The sequence below is a fragment of the Heterodontus francisci genome, chromosome 23, assembly GCF_036365525.1.
Source record: "Heterodontus francisci isolate sHetFra1 chromosome 23, sHetFra1.hap1, whole genome shotgun sequence".
In the NCBI taxonomy this organism is placed as follows: domain Eukaryota; kingdom Metazoa; phylum Chordata; class Chondrichthyes; order Heterodontiformes; family Heterodontidae; genus Heterodontus; species Heterodontus francisci.
Genome location: NC_090393.1, coordinates 63351555 through 63366794, shown reverse-complemented (window position 1 = coordinate 63366794; position 15240 = coordinate 63351555). Strand labels below are relative to the sequence as shown.

Below are 15240 nucleotides of genomic sequence, written 5' to 3'. Positions count from 1 at the left end.
TTCTGATAAGGAGGATCCCCTCCTAATGTCACCATCTTCAACACACTGTAAAACATTGATAACACAGTTTTGCAAACTGCCACAAAGGTTACACAGTGTAATGGTTGATAAGATGTTCTTTGCTGCCAGTCCTAAACCACAAACAAATAAACTTTTGACAAAACTAACAAAACGCAAAACCTGAATTAAAATCTTGAAATACAGTTAGATGACTAATGACAAATTGACCATCATGACACTCACAGCTAGCATTTCTTAGAAATTGAAGAGCGACGGAAATCCTAGAGATTAATAGTTGTACAACCTTTCTTAGATATCAAAGAGAGTGGATCTTAACTGAAATTAACAGTTATCCAGCCTTATTTGGGAAATAAAGGGGGACGAATGTGCTCCGGTTTCCTCCCACATGCCAAAGACTTGCAGGTTGATAGGTTAATTGGCCATCATAAATTGCCCCTAGTATAGGTAGGTGGTAGGGAAATATATAGGGACAGGTGGGGATGTGATAGGAATACGGGATTAGTGTAGGATTAGTATAAATGGGTGGTTGATGGTCGGCACAGACTCGGTGGGCCGAAGGGCCTGTTAAAGTGCTGTATCTCTAAACTAAACTAAACTAACACTCCCATACATAAAAAATTAGTTCTGCAACTTGGAAAACAGTATAAATATTAAAAGCACACACTGGATTTTTAGATTTGTTGGACTCACTCTAACATCTCTTATGGTAAAGGTACCATGGGGTGAGGCAATGATAGTTCGCCCCTTAACAGGGACAGAGATATCTCGCTAACTCTGCATTCTTCCATTCGGGGATTTCAGGTAAATGCTACTTTAATAATCGATTGATATCCTACTGAAAAATTTAGATTTAAAAATTGTATTCTCTACTAGAAATAAGATTTCACTTTCTATCTTTTCCTTAATGTTGCGATTGACTGTCTCACGTAGTCTTCTGTGTCGATAACTCGTGAACCCATCTCCGTACATTACTGAGGAGAGATTCCACAACCCTTATAATCCGTGTTATTATAATCTGGCTCAAACTTGTTAAAAAGGCTATCTGGTAATCGGTAATATTCTCAGCTGGTTCCTTTCCTGAAGGAAGAGTTAGATCAGTCCTTCAGACCCATTCAAGTGTCTGGGATCGGTCTGTCTCAACCTTAAATTCAGAGTGATTATCTGATAAGTACGCCTGATCCAAGACAGCCCCAAAAAGGGACTAGGATTATAATCCACTACATCATCATGATAGTGGATGGTGAACAGCACAACATCGAGAGATTCTGAACAACTCAGATTAGAGTCTCTAAAGAAAAGTTAGTCAGGCACATTGTACCTGATACGTTAAGTCTGATGTGATTCAGTGCAAGCTCAATGAATAGTTTAACAACAAAGACCTTGATTCCAGTAACAGCTTTGACTAACAGCCGTGGCTCAGTTGGTCTCACTCTCCTTTCTGAGTCACAAGGTTGTGGGTTCAAGCCCCACTTCAGAGACTTGAGCACATAATCCAGGCTGATACACCAGTGCAGTACTGATGGAGTGCTGCATTGTTAGAGATGCTGATCCTTCAGTGTGACATTGAACCAAGGGCCCACCTGTCCTGTCAAGTGGATGAAAAAGATCCCATGGCACTACTGGAAGAGTTGCAGAGTTTTCCCTGATGTCCTCGTTAATATTTATCCCTTCATCAACATTAGCAATCTAGGAACAGGAGTAGGCCATTCAACCCCTCGAGCCTGTCCCGCCATTCAATGAGATCATGGCTGATCTGCGGCCTAATTCCATATATCTACCTTTGGCCCATATCCCTCAATATCTTAGCTTAACAAAAATCTATCTATCTCAGATTTAAAATTAACAACCGTTCTAGCTTCAACTGCTGTTCGCGGGAGAGAGTTCCAAACCTCTACCAATCTGCTCATTATCTCGTTGCTGTTGTCGGACCTGGCTGTGTGCAAAATGATTGCCGTGTTCTTCCTACAAAACAACAATCACTACACTTCAAAAGTACTTCATTGGCAGTAAAACACTTTGTGATGTCATAGAGATGTGAAGAATGCTATATAAATGTAATCTAGGCAAGTGGGGTTATGGGCAAATGGATGCAATGCTATATGAATGATAAGTTCAACAATAATTGCAATTTTCTTTAAGCTTTGACATTTGACACTGCAAAGAAAGTAACTCAAAATGTGTTCTATTTGTAATTGATTACTTTTCAGTTACTAAGCTCTTCTATACTAGACATCTGATTCCAACTGCATGCAGTCAGTGTGTATGTCCTTTATTCTACAAAACATCTCCTGACAGAAAAATCACCCAACAGCATCAGTACTTCAGACCGAAATCTTCATCCCTGATTAATAAATGCAAGAAGTGCATTCAAAGATTAGATGTTGAAAGTGAAAAGAAAACAACATTACATTCAAATAAATGCCAAAAGCCAAAATCTCCAGTGACGATGCGAATGTTCAGTGTCAAAACAAAGGATATCAGAGGGTGCTCAAGCAAGTCTCAAAATACAGATGACTTTCTTTTTTAACTACTATGCAAAACATTCTACAGATACACACTCATAACCTTACAAATTGCATGGCCCTCTGTGTAGACAGCACTCCTGTGAATATTGAACCAAGAAAATGTATCCTGGTTACAGCCCATGAGCAAAATGGAACAGCCCTTGTCTTTTGATGCCTCTACTATATTGTTACAACGTTGGGAACAAAATGGAATTCTTCCATGTATCCCATGAGGAACTTTGATGTGGAAGATCATCTGAAATACTTCTGGAAGGTGCAGCATAGATTCAACTGAACAATACAATAGGCTTGTATCTCCTTGATTAAGGGGTGATCTAATTGGAGGTGTTTAGATGATTAAAGGAGATGATATAAAGGAGCTGAAATAGAGAAAAACTCTCTCCTCTGATGGAGAGTGTTTAAAATTAGAGCTAGGTGGCTCAAGGGTGACGTCAGGAAGTGCTTCTTCACACAATGGGTAGTGGAAATCTGGAAATCTCTCGCCCTGAAATATATACGAAATGGTTTTCTTGAACAGCATGCTGAGGAACCAACTAGGGAACAGGCTTTTTTAGCTCTAGTATTGTGCAATGAGAAAGGGTTAATTAATAATTTCATTGTAAAAGGAGCCTGTAGGGAAGAGTGACCATAATATGATAGAATTTTACATTAACTTTTACATTACATTAACAATCAAGATGTAAAAAAAAGAAATAGGGCGGCACAGTGGCGCAGTGGTTAGCACCGCAGCCTCACAGCTCCAGCGACCCGGGATCGATTCTGGGTACTGCCTGTGCGGAGTTTGCAAGTTCTCCCCGTGACCGCGTGGGTTTTCGCCGGGTGCTCCGGTTTCCTTCCACAGCCAAAGATTTGCAGGTTGATAGGTAAATTGGCCATTGTAAATTGCCCCTAGTATAGGTAGGTGGTAGGGGAATTGCGGGAAGGTGGGGATGTGGTAGGAATATGGGATTAATGTAGGATTAGTATAAATGGGTGGTTGATGGTCAGCACAGACTCGGTGGGCCGAAGGGCCCATTTCAGTGCTGTATCTCTAAATAAATAAAACCTTGATGTAGTTCAATCCGAAACTAGGGTCTTAAATCTAAACAAAGGAAACTACGAATGTATGAGAGGCAAGTTGGCTGTGGTAGATTGGGAAACTACATTAAAAGGTATGACGGTAGACAGGCAATGGCTAACTTTTGAAGAATTAATACATGGTTTACAACAAATATACATTCCTTTGAGAAACAAAAACCAAACAGGAAAAGTGATACAACCATGGCTAACAAGAGAAGTTAAAGATTGTATTAGATCAAAGGAACAGGCTTATAAAGTTGCCAAAAAAGTAGGAAGCCTGAGGATTGAGAGCATTTTCGAGTTCAGCGAAGGAGGACCAAGAAACTGATAAAGAGAAAATACAATAATGAAAGTAAACTAGTGAGAACATAAAAACGTACTGTAAAAGCTTCTATAGGTATGATAAAGGAAAAGATTAGCAAAGACAAATGTGGGCCCATTACTGGCAGAGACAGGAGAATATATAATGAGAAATAAGGAAATGGCAGAGAAACTAAACAAATACTTTGTGTCTGTCTTCACAGAGGAAGATACAAAAAACCTCCCAGAAATACTAGAGAACCAAGGGACGAGCAGGAATGGGGAGTTGAAAGAAATTAATATGAGTGAAAATGTAGTACTGGAGAAATTAATGGGAATGGAATTCGGTAAATCGCCTGGACCTGATGATCTACATCCCAGAGTGTTGAAAGAGGTGGCTGTAGAGAGTGGATGCATCTTCCAAAATTCCATAGATTTTGAAACAGTTTTTGCAGATTGGAAGGTAGCACATGTAACCCCACTATTTAAGAATGGAAGGAGAGAGAAAACGGGGAACTACAGACCTGTTAGCCTGACGTCAGCAGTAGGGAAAATGCTAGAAACTGTTATATAGGACGTGATAACTGGACACATAGAAAATAATGGTAGGATTGGGCAGAGTCAACATGGATTTATGAAAGGGAAATCATGTTTGACAAATCTGTTGGAGTTTTTTTAAGGATGTAACTAGCAGAATAGATAAGGGGGAAATGGTGGATGTGATGTATTTGAATTTTGAGAAGGCTTTTGATATGGTCCCAACACAAGAGATTAGTAAATAAAATTAGAGCACATGGGATTGGAGGGGGGGTTGGGAATATACTGGCATGGATTCAGAATTGGCTAACGGACATAAAAAACAGAGAGTAGGAATAAATGGGTCATTCTCAGATTGGCAGGCTGTGACTAGTGGGGTACCACAAGGATCGGTGCTTGGGCGAAAGCTATTAAGAGTCTATATCAACGATTTGGATGTGGGGACCAAATGATGAGAGACTGGGAAGTGTTGATGTGCAAAGGGACCTGGGTGTCCTTGTCCATGAGTCACTGAAATCTAACATGAAGGTGCAGCAAGAATTGGGAAGGCAAATGGTATGTTGGCCTTTATTGCAAGAGGATTTGAGTATAGGAGTAAAGATAACTTGCTACTATTGGATAGAGCCTTGGTGAGACCATATTTTGTACACTGATCCTTATGGTACCCCAGCCTGCCAATATGAGGTGGGAGGTGGGGTGGGGGTCAATTGCAAATTTCAAGACTGAGTTTGATAGATTTTTGTTCGGGAAGGATATTAAGGGAGATGGAATTAATGCAGATAGATGGTGTTAAGATGCACAGCAATGATGATCTAATTGAATGGAGGAACAGGCCAAAGGGCTGAGTAGCCTACTCCAGCTCCTATACAGTGGTAGATGTGTATCATTGGTTGAAATCAGCACAGTCCAGATAGAAGGTTTATGATTTCTCTGCCACTAAATAGGAAAACACTGATCAAGTGCGGAGTTTGCAAGTTCTCCCTGTGACCGCGTGGGTTTTCGCCGGATGCTCCAGTTTCCTCCCACAGCCAAAGACTTGCAGGTTGATAGGTAAACTGGCCATTATAAATTGCCCCTAGTGTAGGTAGGTGGGAGGAGAATGGTGGGGATGTGGTCAGGAATATGGGATTAATGTAGGATTAGTATAAATGGGTGGTTGTTGGTTGGCACAGACTCGGTGGGCCGAAGGGCCTGTTTCAGTGCTGTATCACTAAATAAATAAGAATAAACATGCTGATAATCAGGGGACTCCATTTAAAACTTTGCGTTAACAGTACACAAGAGACTTTGTAGATACCAAATCCTACTTGTTAATTGAAGGAAGTGTCTTCAGCCAATTGCAAAGGATTACACACAGCATTTTCTTCAAATGCCCTTGGATGTTTGTATATGTTCTTTCAGGCTACTTTACCCTTGTTTATAATTTCAAATTGAGGCCGCACCCGAGCCCAATTACTTCTATCTCCTTTTCTCTTGATTGACCAACCGACACCGCCAAAAAAAATCCCCTCATTCCTTACAAACTCTACAACCCATATTCTCTCCTGCCTTATTTGTTTTAGTGATGATGGTTGACAGATACATTTTGGTTAATCCCCTGGAACAATTGCTCTTCTTTGAACTAGTGCCATGGGAGTTTTTTTTGTGTCCACCTAAGAGGGCAGGCAGTGCCCAGGTTTGTGTCAAATTGCTGTTTGCCGGAGTTTGCTGTGCACAAATTGGCTACCACATTTTCTACATTATTAACAGCGACTACAGTTTAAAAGGACTTATTTGGCTGTACAGCACTTTGGGATGTCCTGAGGTTGTGACAGGCCTATAAAAATGCAAGTCTTTCTTTTTTGTCTCATCCAAAAGGCAGTACCTTCAACAACACTGCACACCCTCAGTACTGCACTGAAGTGTCAGCCTAGATTATGAGCTCAAGTCTCTAGAGTGCGATTTGAACCCACAACCTTCTGACTCAGAGATGAGAGCCACCACTGGGAATGCAGATGACATGTCTACCACAAGGCTCTGAATTCTCACACTTACCTGTCTGCAGTTAGTCCCAGCTCTTGTGTGAGGAACTCAAAGTACTTGGCACTGTGTTGCTTGTTCTGCTCAGCTGTTCCCACCACACCAATGGAAGACACAACCAGTTGGACACCAGGGGCCATGCTGCCTCTAATGGCCATTAGCAGGTCTGCCTTCACAGACACATTGACTGACTGTAAAAAGAAAAACTTTCTTTCAGGAATAAATGTACAGGAGAATGTGTTATTAGTAATGGACATGGAAAGGTTTAATCTACCTTAAACCATCAGTAAAGTTGTCTCATTAGCATATACATTGCTGACACAGCAACAACCAGTATTCGCATAGTATTGTAGAAAAATGTACTAGAGCATTTCACAGAGGCATAATCAAAATAAATGACTACTGAGCTCAAAATATTAGGAGGGGAGACCAAGAACTTGGTCAAAGAGGTTGGTTTTAAGGACGGTCTTAAACTACTGACCACCTAATTTCCCATCCTGGCTGCCATGTTGTCTGGCATTGTTAACAGTTCTCTCTCCTCAGGTTCAGTCCAAACCACCCCCCCCCCCGCCTTCAAATCTTCCATCATTATCCCTCTCCTCAAAAAACCAAATCCTGACCTTTCCATCCTTGCAAACTACCGCCCCATCTCCAACTTCCATTTCCTCTCCAAAGTCGCCTCCAATTTTGTGCTCATCTGTTCCAGAACTCCATGTTTGAATTCATCCAGTCAGGTTTCTGCCCCACCACAGTACTGAACCGGCTCTTATCGAAGTTACAAATGACAACCTATGTGACTGTGACAAAGGGCAAACTATCCCTGCTTGTCCTCTCAACCTATCTGCAACCTGGGACAGTTGATCACACCATCCACCCCCAACACCTCTGCACCATTGTCCAGCTGGGTGGGACTGCACTCGCCTGATTCCATTATCTCAATGTAGGCAGAGAATGGCCATCAATGGCTTCTCTTCCCAATCCCACACAGTAACCTCTGAGTGTTCCCCAAGGATCTATACTTGGACCACACAGTAACCTCTGGGTGTCCCCCAAGGATCTATCCTTGGACCACACAGTAACCTCTGGGTGTTCCTCAAGGATCTATCCTTGGACCACACAGTAACCTCTGGGTGTCCCTCAAGGATCTATCCTTGGACCACACAGTAACCTCTGGGTGTCCCTCAAGGATCTATCCTTGGACCACACAGTAACCTCTGGGTGTTCCCCAAGGATCTATCCTTGGACCACACAGTAACCTCTGGGTGTTCCCCAAGGATTTATCTATCCTTGGACCATTCCTATTTCTCATCTACAAGTTGCCCATTGGCAACATCATTCGACATCACAGCATCAGTTTCCACACGTACTCTGGCGACAACTAGCTCTAACTCACCACAACTTCTCTTGACCCCTCCTCTGTCTCTAACTTGTCAGACTGTTTATCCGACATCAACTACAGAAAGAGCAGAAATTTACGCCAATTAAATATTGTAGAGTGAAGCCATTGTCTTCGGCACCACCACCACCTCCCCCCCCCCCCCCAAACACCTTTCCACCGATTCCATCCCTCCCTCTGGCAACGGTCTGAGGCTGAACCAGACTGTTCGCAATCTCAGTGTCATATTTGACTCTGGGATACGCTTTCAGCCACATATCTGCACCATAATTAAGACTGCCTATTTCCACCACTAACATTGCCTGTCTCCACTCCTGCCTTAGCACTTCTACTGCTGAAACCCTCATTCCATGTGTCTGTTACCTCTAGACTTGACTGTTGTTGTGCCCTCCTGACCTGCCTCCCACATTCTACCCTCTGTAAACATGAGGTCATCCAAAACCCTACTGCCCGGGTCCTGACTCACTCCAAATGCTGTTTACCCAGCACCCTTGTGCTCACAGACCTACACTGGCTTCTGGTTAAGCAACAGCTCAATTTTAAAATTCTCATCCCTGTTTTCAAACCCCTTCATAGCCTCGCCCTCTCCCTTTCTCTGTAATCTCCAGCCCTACAACCCTCCGAGATATCTGTACTCCTCTAATTCTGGCCTCTTCAGCATCCTCACTTTTAATAGCCGCACCATTGGTGGTTGTGCCTTTAGCTGCCGAGATCCTAAGGTCTGGAATTCCCTTCCTAAACCTCTCCACTTCGCTTTCTTTCCTTGAGACGCTCCTTAAAACCTACCTCTTTGACTAAGCTTTTGGTCATCTTTGTCTTATAATGCCTCTGTGAAACACTTTGGGACGTTTAAAGGTACTGTACAAATAAAAGTTGTTGCTATTGGTCTTAAAGGAGTAGAAAGTTGGAGAGTGGGGGAATTCTAGAAAATAAGCCCGGACATCTGAAGGCACATCTGCCAATATAACCGGATGGGTGTGTTCTGGTAGATGGCGTTGCCAGCCTGGAAACTTTGGGATCATGCTGAAACATGGGAAAGTGTAATTTTATTTTCATCTTTTCCAGTGACAGAAAAGCCACAGCGTGGATTAAATGTGTGGCATATAGGACATGTCCGAACATGAAAGGGAAAGTGGTTCGATCACAGATGTACTTATACGTGCACGTTTGGGTGCCCCATTATAGAGAGCATGCAGCATAAATTCACCAGGATGATGACAGAGATGGCAAACTTAGTTATGAGGAGCAAATCGAGATTCTGAAACTATTTTCAACAGTGCTAAGAAGATTTAACAAAGGTTTTTAAAAGTTTGTTTTAACAGATGCTAACTTACATTGGCTCCCATCCCCCATACCTCCAATTTAAAATTCTCAATCTTGTGTTTTAATGCCTTCATGTCCTCACCTCTCCTATCTCTGTAACCTCCTTCAGCCCTGCAACCCTCAGAGAACTCTGCGTTCTTCCAATTCTGGCCACTTGAGTAACCCCCACCACCCCATCTCTCTTTACCCCACTACTAATAGCTGTGCATTCAACCATATAGGTCCCACTCCGGGAGTTCCACCCAAGCTCCACCTCCTTTAAGAGGCTCCTTAAAACCCAACTCTCTGCCCAAGCTTTTAGTCACCCCTCCTAATATCTCCTTTGGTATGACAGACATTTCTGTCTGATTGCTTCTCTGTGAAGGGCCTTGGGACATTTTTCTACATTATGATGCTACACAAACGCAAATTGTTGTTGTGTCCAAGACACGACTGGCCTCCTTCTGTGTGGTAAACTATGGTTCTAATCCTTTGTGACAAATACAATAATCCAGTACCTAAACCAGGCAGACCTGCAATACTCCAGGGCACAAGGTGATGACTGAAGAAGCCACCTGGCCTGCCAATGGGATCTGGGCTGGGGGTATTAGACATGTGACAGTGGGGCTGGGAACCTTCCCATAAACTAATACCCCAAAACATCATGAGGCCCTGCCAGATCAAGAATGGACGGGCCACTTGGCAGTCCTTTGCGTTGACAGGTTCTGCGGTTTCACCTCAACTCCAGCTGTTCCCCTGGTCACACTTGGCTGGGGTGGGTGAGAATGTGGGTATTGAAGCCTTTGCTAAACCGCACTATGCTCTCTGCACAAGTAAGTGATGTGAATCCCTACAAGAAGAGAATGCACATTCCATACTGGGACTAACAGGAACCCTGCCAGTGTGGATTTTCAAGGTGATTGTTGACTCCTGCACCCGACAACCCAGTTCCCTGTTGAGATTTCTATTTTAGTTATTATGATCTCTGCTTCAATCACTAATCCAGCAGTGCATTCCAGAGCCTCACAAACCCTTTGCAGAGGCTCAGGCTGGCACAGTGCCAGAGCAAAAACAAAAACAAGAGCCTCGACATAAATTCAACACAACTTAGTTCCAGCTCCAGCCTGTCTATCACTGACTTAGGGAATTCAAACTTTACAATTACTGGCTGAGTTACGTCGGAGCAAATTGCAGAAAACTTCTCGGGGGCCAGAACAGGCTGATGTGAACTTCCTGTTCCCGAGAGGTTGTGTTTCAGTCCCTTCCAGCTGCTCCCCCATCAGTTTCCAAGTGAAAAGCCTCGGAAATTCTCTCTTTAAAAAGTTAAACCTGCCTCCAAGGGTTTGCCGAGGATGGTGGCCGTTACGCAACACAGTTTGTTCACCAGCTCCTCGGAGAAGTGGCTTGCCGGCAGGTTACTCTCCAAGTCTAGGAAGGGCATTATCCAATCGGCCAGAATCCCAGTATTGCGAACTGATACAATGCGGGATATGGACAGGGAGTTGGGAGTGGAGGAGGCGGGACAGCGCTGCCATTGGCTGGAAAAGACCCAATCCCCCACCTCATCTAGATCAAAGGACTTTCTCTGCTGACTGCCGTCAAATGCCCTTTTCCTTGCAATGACATTGATGTTGCAACATCACAGTCAGATTTACAGAGGTATGGGTTGTGTCCGGGCCTGACTATTCCAATGCTCTCCTGGCTGACTGTGAGAAACGTAGCCCACTTAATAATAATTTACACCAAGTCAAACTCTGAAGAAGTAAGTTTATTTAACGTTCTTGCAAGATCGGGTGTCCTACAAGCAGGCACACCGATCAACATATTCAGTTCATGTTTATACAATACAAATCCATTTGTCCACGCCTTTATTTTACATTATTGGTTATAACGTATTATGACACTAACCTATCCTATGGTTGCTACAGTCTCCTCCTCTGTTTACTTCTCCCCCTACTCTAACTTTCTAGCCCCTAACTCTTGTTTTTGTTTTACCTTATTTGGCTCTCCATTGTGTGTTTTAACTTGCAGCTGTCAGCCTTTATCTTAGTGGGGCAGTTTCTTATTCACTACATCCTTTGTTCTAACTCTTGCTGTTTCTCTTTTATCTGCCTGCTCTCATTGCAGCAAGTCCCATTCACCCATCACCCTTATGCTCACTGACCAGCATTTGCTTCCAGTTGGGCAGCACCTCAGTAGTAAAATTCTATTCCTTGTTTTCAAATCCCTCAAAGGCTTCACCTATCTCTATAATCTCCTCCAGCCCCACAACCCTCTGAGATTACTGTGTTCCTCCAATGCTGCCATCTTGTTCATTCCCTTCATCGTTGGTGGACATGCTTCAGCTGCCTATGGCATAAGCTCTGGAATTTTATCCTTAAACCTCTCCAACTCTCTCTTTAAAATGCTCCTTAAATAACACCTTCCCCCTAAATTAAGCTTCTCCGCTGGCTAAATATTCCACAACTTGACCTGCCCAGACTGTTGTGATAATGGTGTGGCTTTTACCATCAAATCATCTTTTTAAGGTTTAGACTAGTCGAACAGCAAAGGAGCAAATAAGGTAGAATGTGTAGATTGGAAGAGGCTAATTTCAACACAATGTAAACAGATCTAGCCAAGGTAGAATGGAACCAAAGACTGACAGGAAACGATGGGTTATCATTAAGGAAGAGATGCTTCAGATACAGGCTAGTTACATTCCAACATGGGCAAAAGGTAGGGAAATCAAAAACAGGGCTCCTTGGTTGGTTGACAAGGGAAATAGAGATGATGAAACAAAAAAAGAGGGTGTATGATGCATGTCAGGTGAACTCATCAAGTGAGAACCAGGCCATATGCAATAAGTTGAGAGGAGAGGTGAAGAAGAAAATAAGACTGACAAAGAGAGAATATGAAAATAGAATGGCAGTCAACATAAAAGGAAACCAAATGATCTTCGAACAGCATGTAAATAATAAGTGGGTAGTAAAAGGTGGTGTGGGATCTATTAGGGACAAAGAGGGTAATATATGCTTAGAGGCAAAGGGCAAAGCTAATATACTTAACTAATATACTTTGTGCCAGTATTCACTAAGAAGATGAAATCTGACAAATTATCAGTAAAAGTGGCAAGATTAGAGACAATGGATAAAATTGAGATGGAGAAGGTATTGGAAAGTCTGGCTAGTAGATAAGTCACCTGGTTTGGATGCCTTGCATCCCAGGTTGCTAAAGGAAGTGGGGATGGAGATAGCAGAAAGGCTTGCCATACTCTTTCAATCTTCCCTGGATACGGGGAAGGTGCCAGAGGATTGGAGAGTGGCAAATGTGACATCCTCATTCAAAAACAGATGGTAAGGACAGTCCTAGCAACTAAAAGACCAGTTAGTTTAACATCGGTGGTGGGTAAGGTTTTAGAAACAATAATTAGGGAAAATATTAACGGACAGTTAGAGAGGTTCGAGTTAATTAAGGATAGCCAGCACGGATTTGTAAATGGCAGATCATCCTTGAGTAATCTAATTGAGTATTTTGATGACATAACAAAGAAGGTTGATGAAGGAAATGAGATGGATATTGTTTAAATGGATTTTAAGAAAGTTTGATAAGGTACTACATAAAAGGCCGGTTTACAAAATTGAGGCTCGTAATAAGAGAGTCAGTGTCCAAATGGATAAAAAATTGACTTAAGGTGAGAAAACAGTGTGTTGTAGTAAATGGTTGCTTTTCAGACTGGAGGATAGCAGACAGTGCTGCTCCCCAAGGGTCAGTGCTGGGAGCAATGTTTTTTTGACATACATAAATGACTTGGATCTTGGAATACAGAGTAGAATCTCAAAATTTGCCAATGACACCAAACTTGGAGGTGCAGAAAACAGTGAGGATGATATGAACCCTCCTGCACCAGGACATAGATAGGCTAACAGAATGGGCAGAGAGGTGGCAAATGGAATTTAATACTGACAAGTGTGAGCTGTTGCATTTTGGCAGAAGGAATAGGGAGAGGCAATAAAGACTTAATGACACAGTTCTAAAGAGTGCAGGAACGGAGGGACCTGGGCGTGCATGTGCATAGATGTTTGAAGATAGCAGGGCATATTGAGGGAGTGGTTAGTAAAGCATATGGGAGCTTGGGGTTCATATACTTTATAAACTCTGGTTAGGCCCAATTGGAATATTGCATCCAGTTCTGGTCACCACACTTCAGGAAGGATGTGAGGGTTCTTGAGAGGGTGCAGAGGAGATTTACCAGAATGGTTCCAGGGATGGGGGGATTTAAGTTACAACGTTAGGTTGGAAAAACTGGATTTGTTCTCCTTAGAACAAAAGAGATTGATGGGAGATTTAATAGAAGTGTGCAAGATTATTACAGGCTTGGATAAGTTAGACAAGGGTAAACTGTCCCCATTAACTAATGACACAAGGACTAGTAGACACAGATTGAAAGTTTTGGGCAAGCGATGCAGGGGGAATGTGAGGAAGCACATTTTTACGCAGCGTGTGGTAATGACCTGGAACTCACTGCCCACAAGGGTGGTGGAAGCAGAAACAATCAATGACTTCTGGAGGACGTTGAATGGACACTTGTGAGAAATAGACTTGCAGGGCTATGGGGATCAAGCAGGAGAGTGGAACTGACAGGATAGCTCTGTCAAAAGCTGGTGTTGACTAGATGGGCCAAATGGCCTCCTTCTGTGCCATAAATGACTTTATGACTCTATAGTCTGTCCCCTACCTCCTCTTTGAGCATCTCACCTTGTTCCATCTCTCCCACTTCTCATTTAAAATCCTCATTCTGAACCGCCTGCCTAAGTACGATAAGAGATCTCCAGTGCTTTCTTCCTTCAGCCTGTGCACTGAGCGACTTCTCGTCCTTGGGATTTCAACCTTCATCTCAACTCATCATGCTCTCTCTCCTCTGAGTTCACTGCCTCTTATCCCCCCTCAATCTCTCTCTCAATGTAAACTTCTCAACCCGTATTCGTAGCCATCCCCTTGAGGTTGTCATGTTTAGTTTAGTTTAGTTTAGAGATACAGCACTGAAACAGGCCCTTCGGCCCACCGAGTCTGTGCCGACCATCAACCACCCATCTATACTAATCCCACACTAATCCCATATTCCTACCACATCCCCACCTGTCCCTATATATTTCCCTACCACCTACCTATACTAGGGGCAATTTATAATGGCCAATTTACCTATCAACCTGCAAGTCTTTGGCATGTGGGAGGAAACCGGAGCACCCGGAGGAAACCCACGCAGACACAGGGAGAACTTGCAAACTCCGCACAGGCAGTACCCAGAATCGAACCCAGGTCCCTGGAGCTGTGAGGCTGCGGTGCTAACCACTGCGCCACTGTGCCGCCTGGCTACTCCCATTGTGTCAATCACAAAACCACCTCTGACCACTCACTCCTTGAATCGCTCTCCACCCACATCCCGTTGACCTTCCAAACCCTGCTTCCTTCTGTTTCTGCCCTGGAAAAATAAATATCTCCCAATTCACTTACAACTGCACTTTCAAAATCCCAATTGTCTAGCCTTTGGCCCTCCATTTCTGCAGCTACCGATCTACTCAACCACACATTCGCCTTCACTTTTGATGCCCAACTCCGCAGTAAAGCCATTACTCTCTCTCACCTTGGCTGTTCCCTTGTATGACTGTCATCGTCATTCCCTTAAGTTCAAGGGACTCCAAATTGAATAGATATGGCAGACAACTGGTTTAACTATTCTCCGCCAGATCTGGCTGGACCACATGAAACACTATAAGGTCCTGCTCTTGTCTGCTAAAACTGTTCACTATTCCAGGATCATCCTGGAATGTAAGGACAACCCCCAGCTTCTTTTCTCTATGCAAACCATCTTCCTAAACCCTTCTCCCCTGTTTCTTCCGCCCTCACCTCCAACAAGAAGTGTGAGAACCTCATGGACTTCTTTGACACTAAGATTGAGTTCATCAATTCAGCTGTCTCCACTGCTTCCCTCCCTTCCTTTAGCCCACCTGGCCAAACTTCCTCGAAGGTTCCCTCTGGCATAGCCCTGAACTCGCATATTTCTCTAGTTTCTCCCATATATGCAACACCCTGCCCCAATAA

The 15240-nt window shown here is 43.3% G+C and overlaps 1 protein-coding gene across 1 annotated transcript in view; it reads right to left on the bottom strand.

Annotated features, from left to right (window-relative positions):
* Window positions 1-10664, bottom strand: part of ddt (D-dopachrome tautomerase) — a 28383-nt gene extending 17719 nt beyond the window's left edge. The window contains exons 1-2 of the mRNA XM_068055428.1: window positions 10489-10664; window positions 6477-6648 (exon numbers count right to left, since the gene is read on the bottom strand). Of these exons, the coding sequence (XP_067911529.1) occupies window positions 6477-6648; window positions 10489-10600 (284 nt within the window). The 5' untranslated portion in view covers window positions 10601-10664. The remainder of the gene's footprint in view (window positions 1-6476; window positions 6649-10488) is intronic.
* Window positions 10665-15240: the final 4576 nt, after the last annotated feature.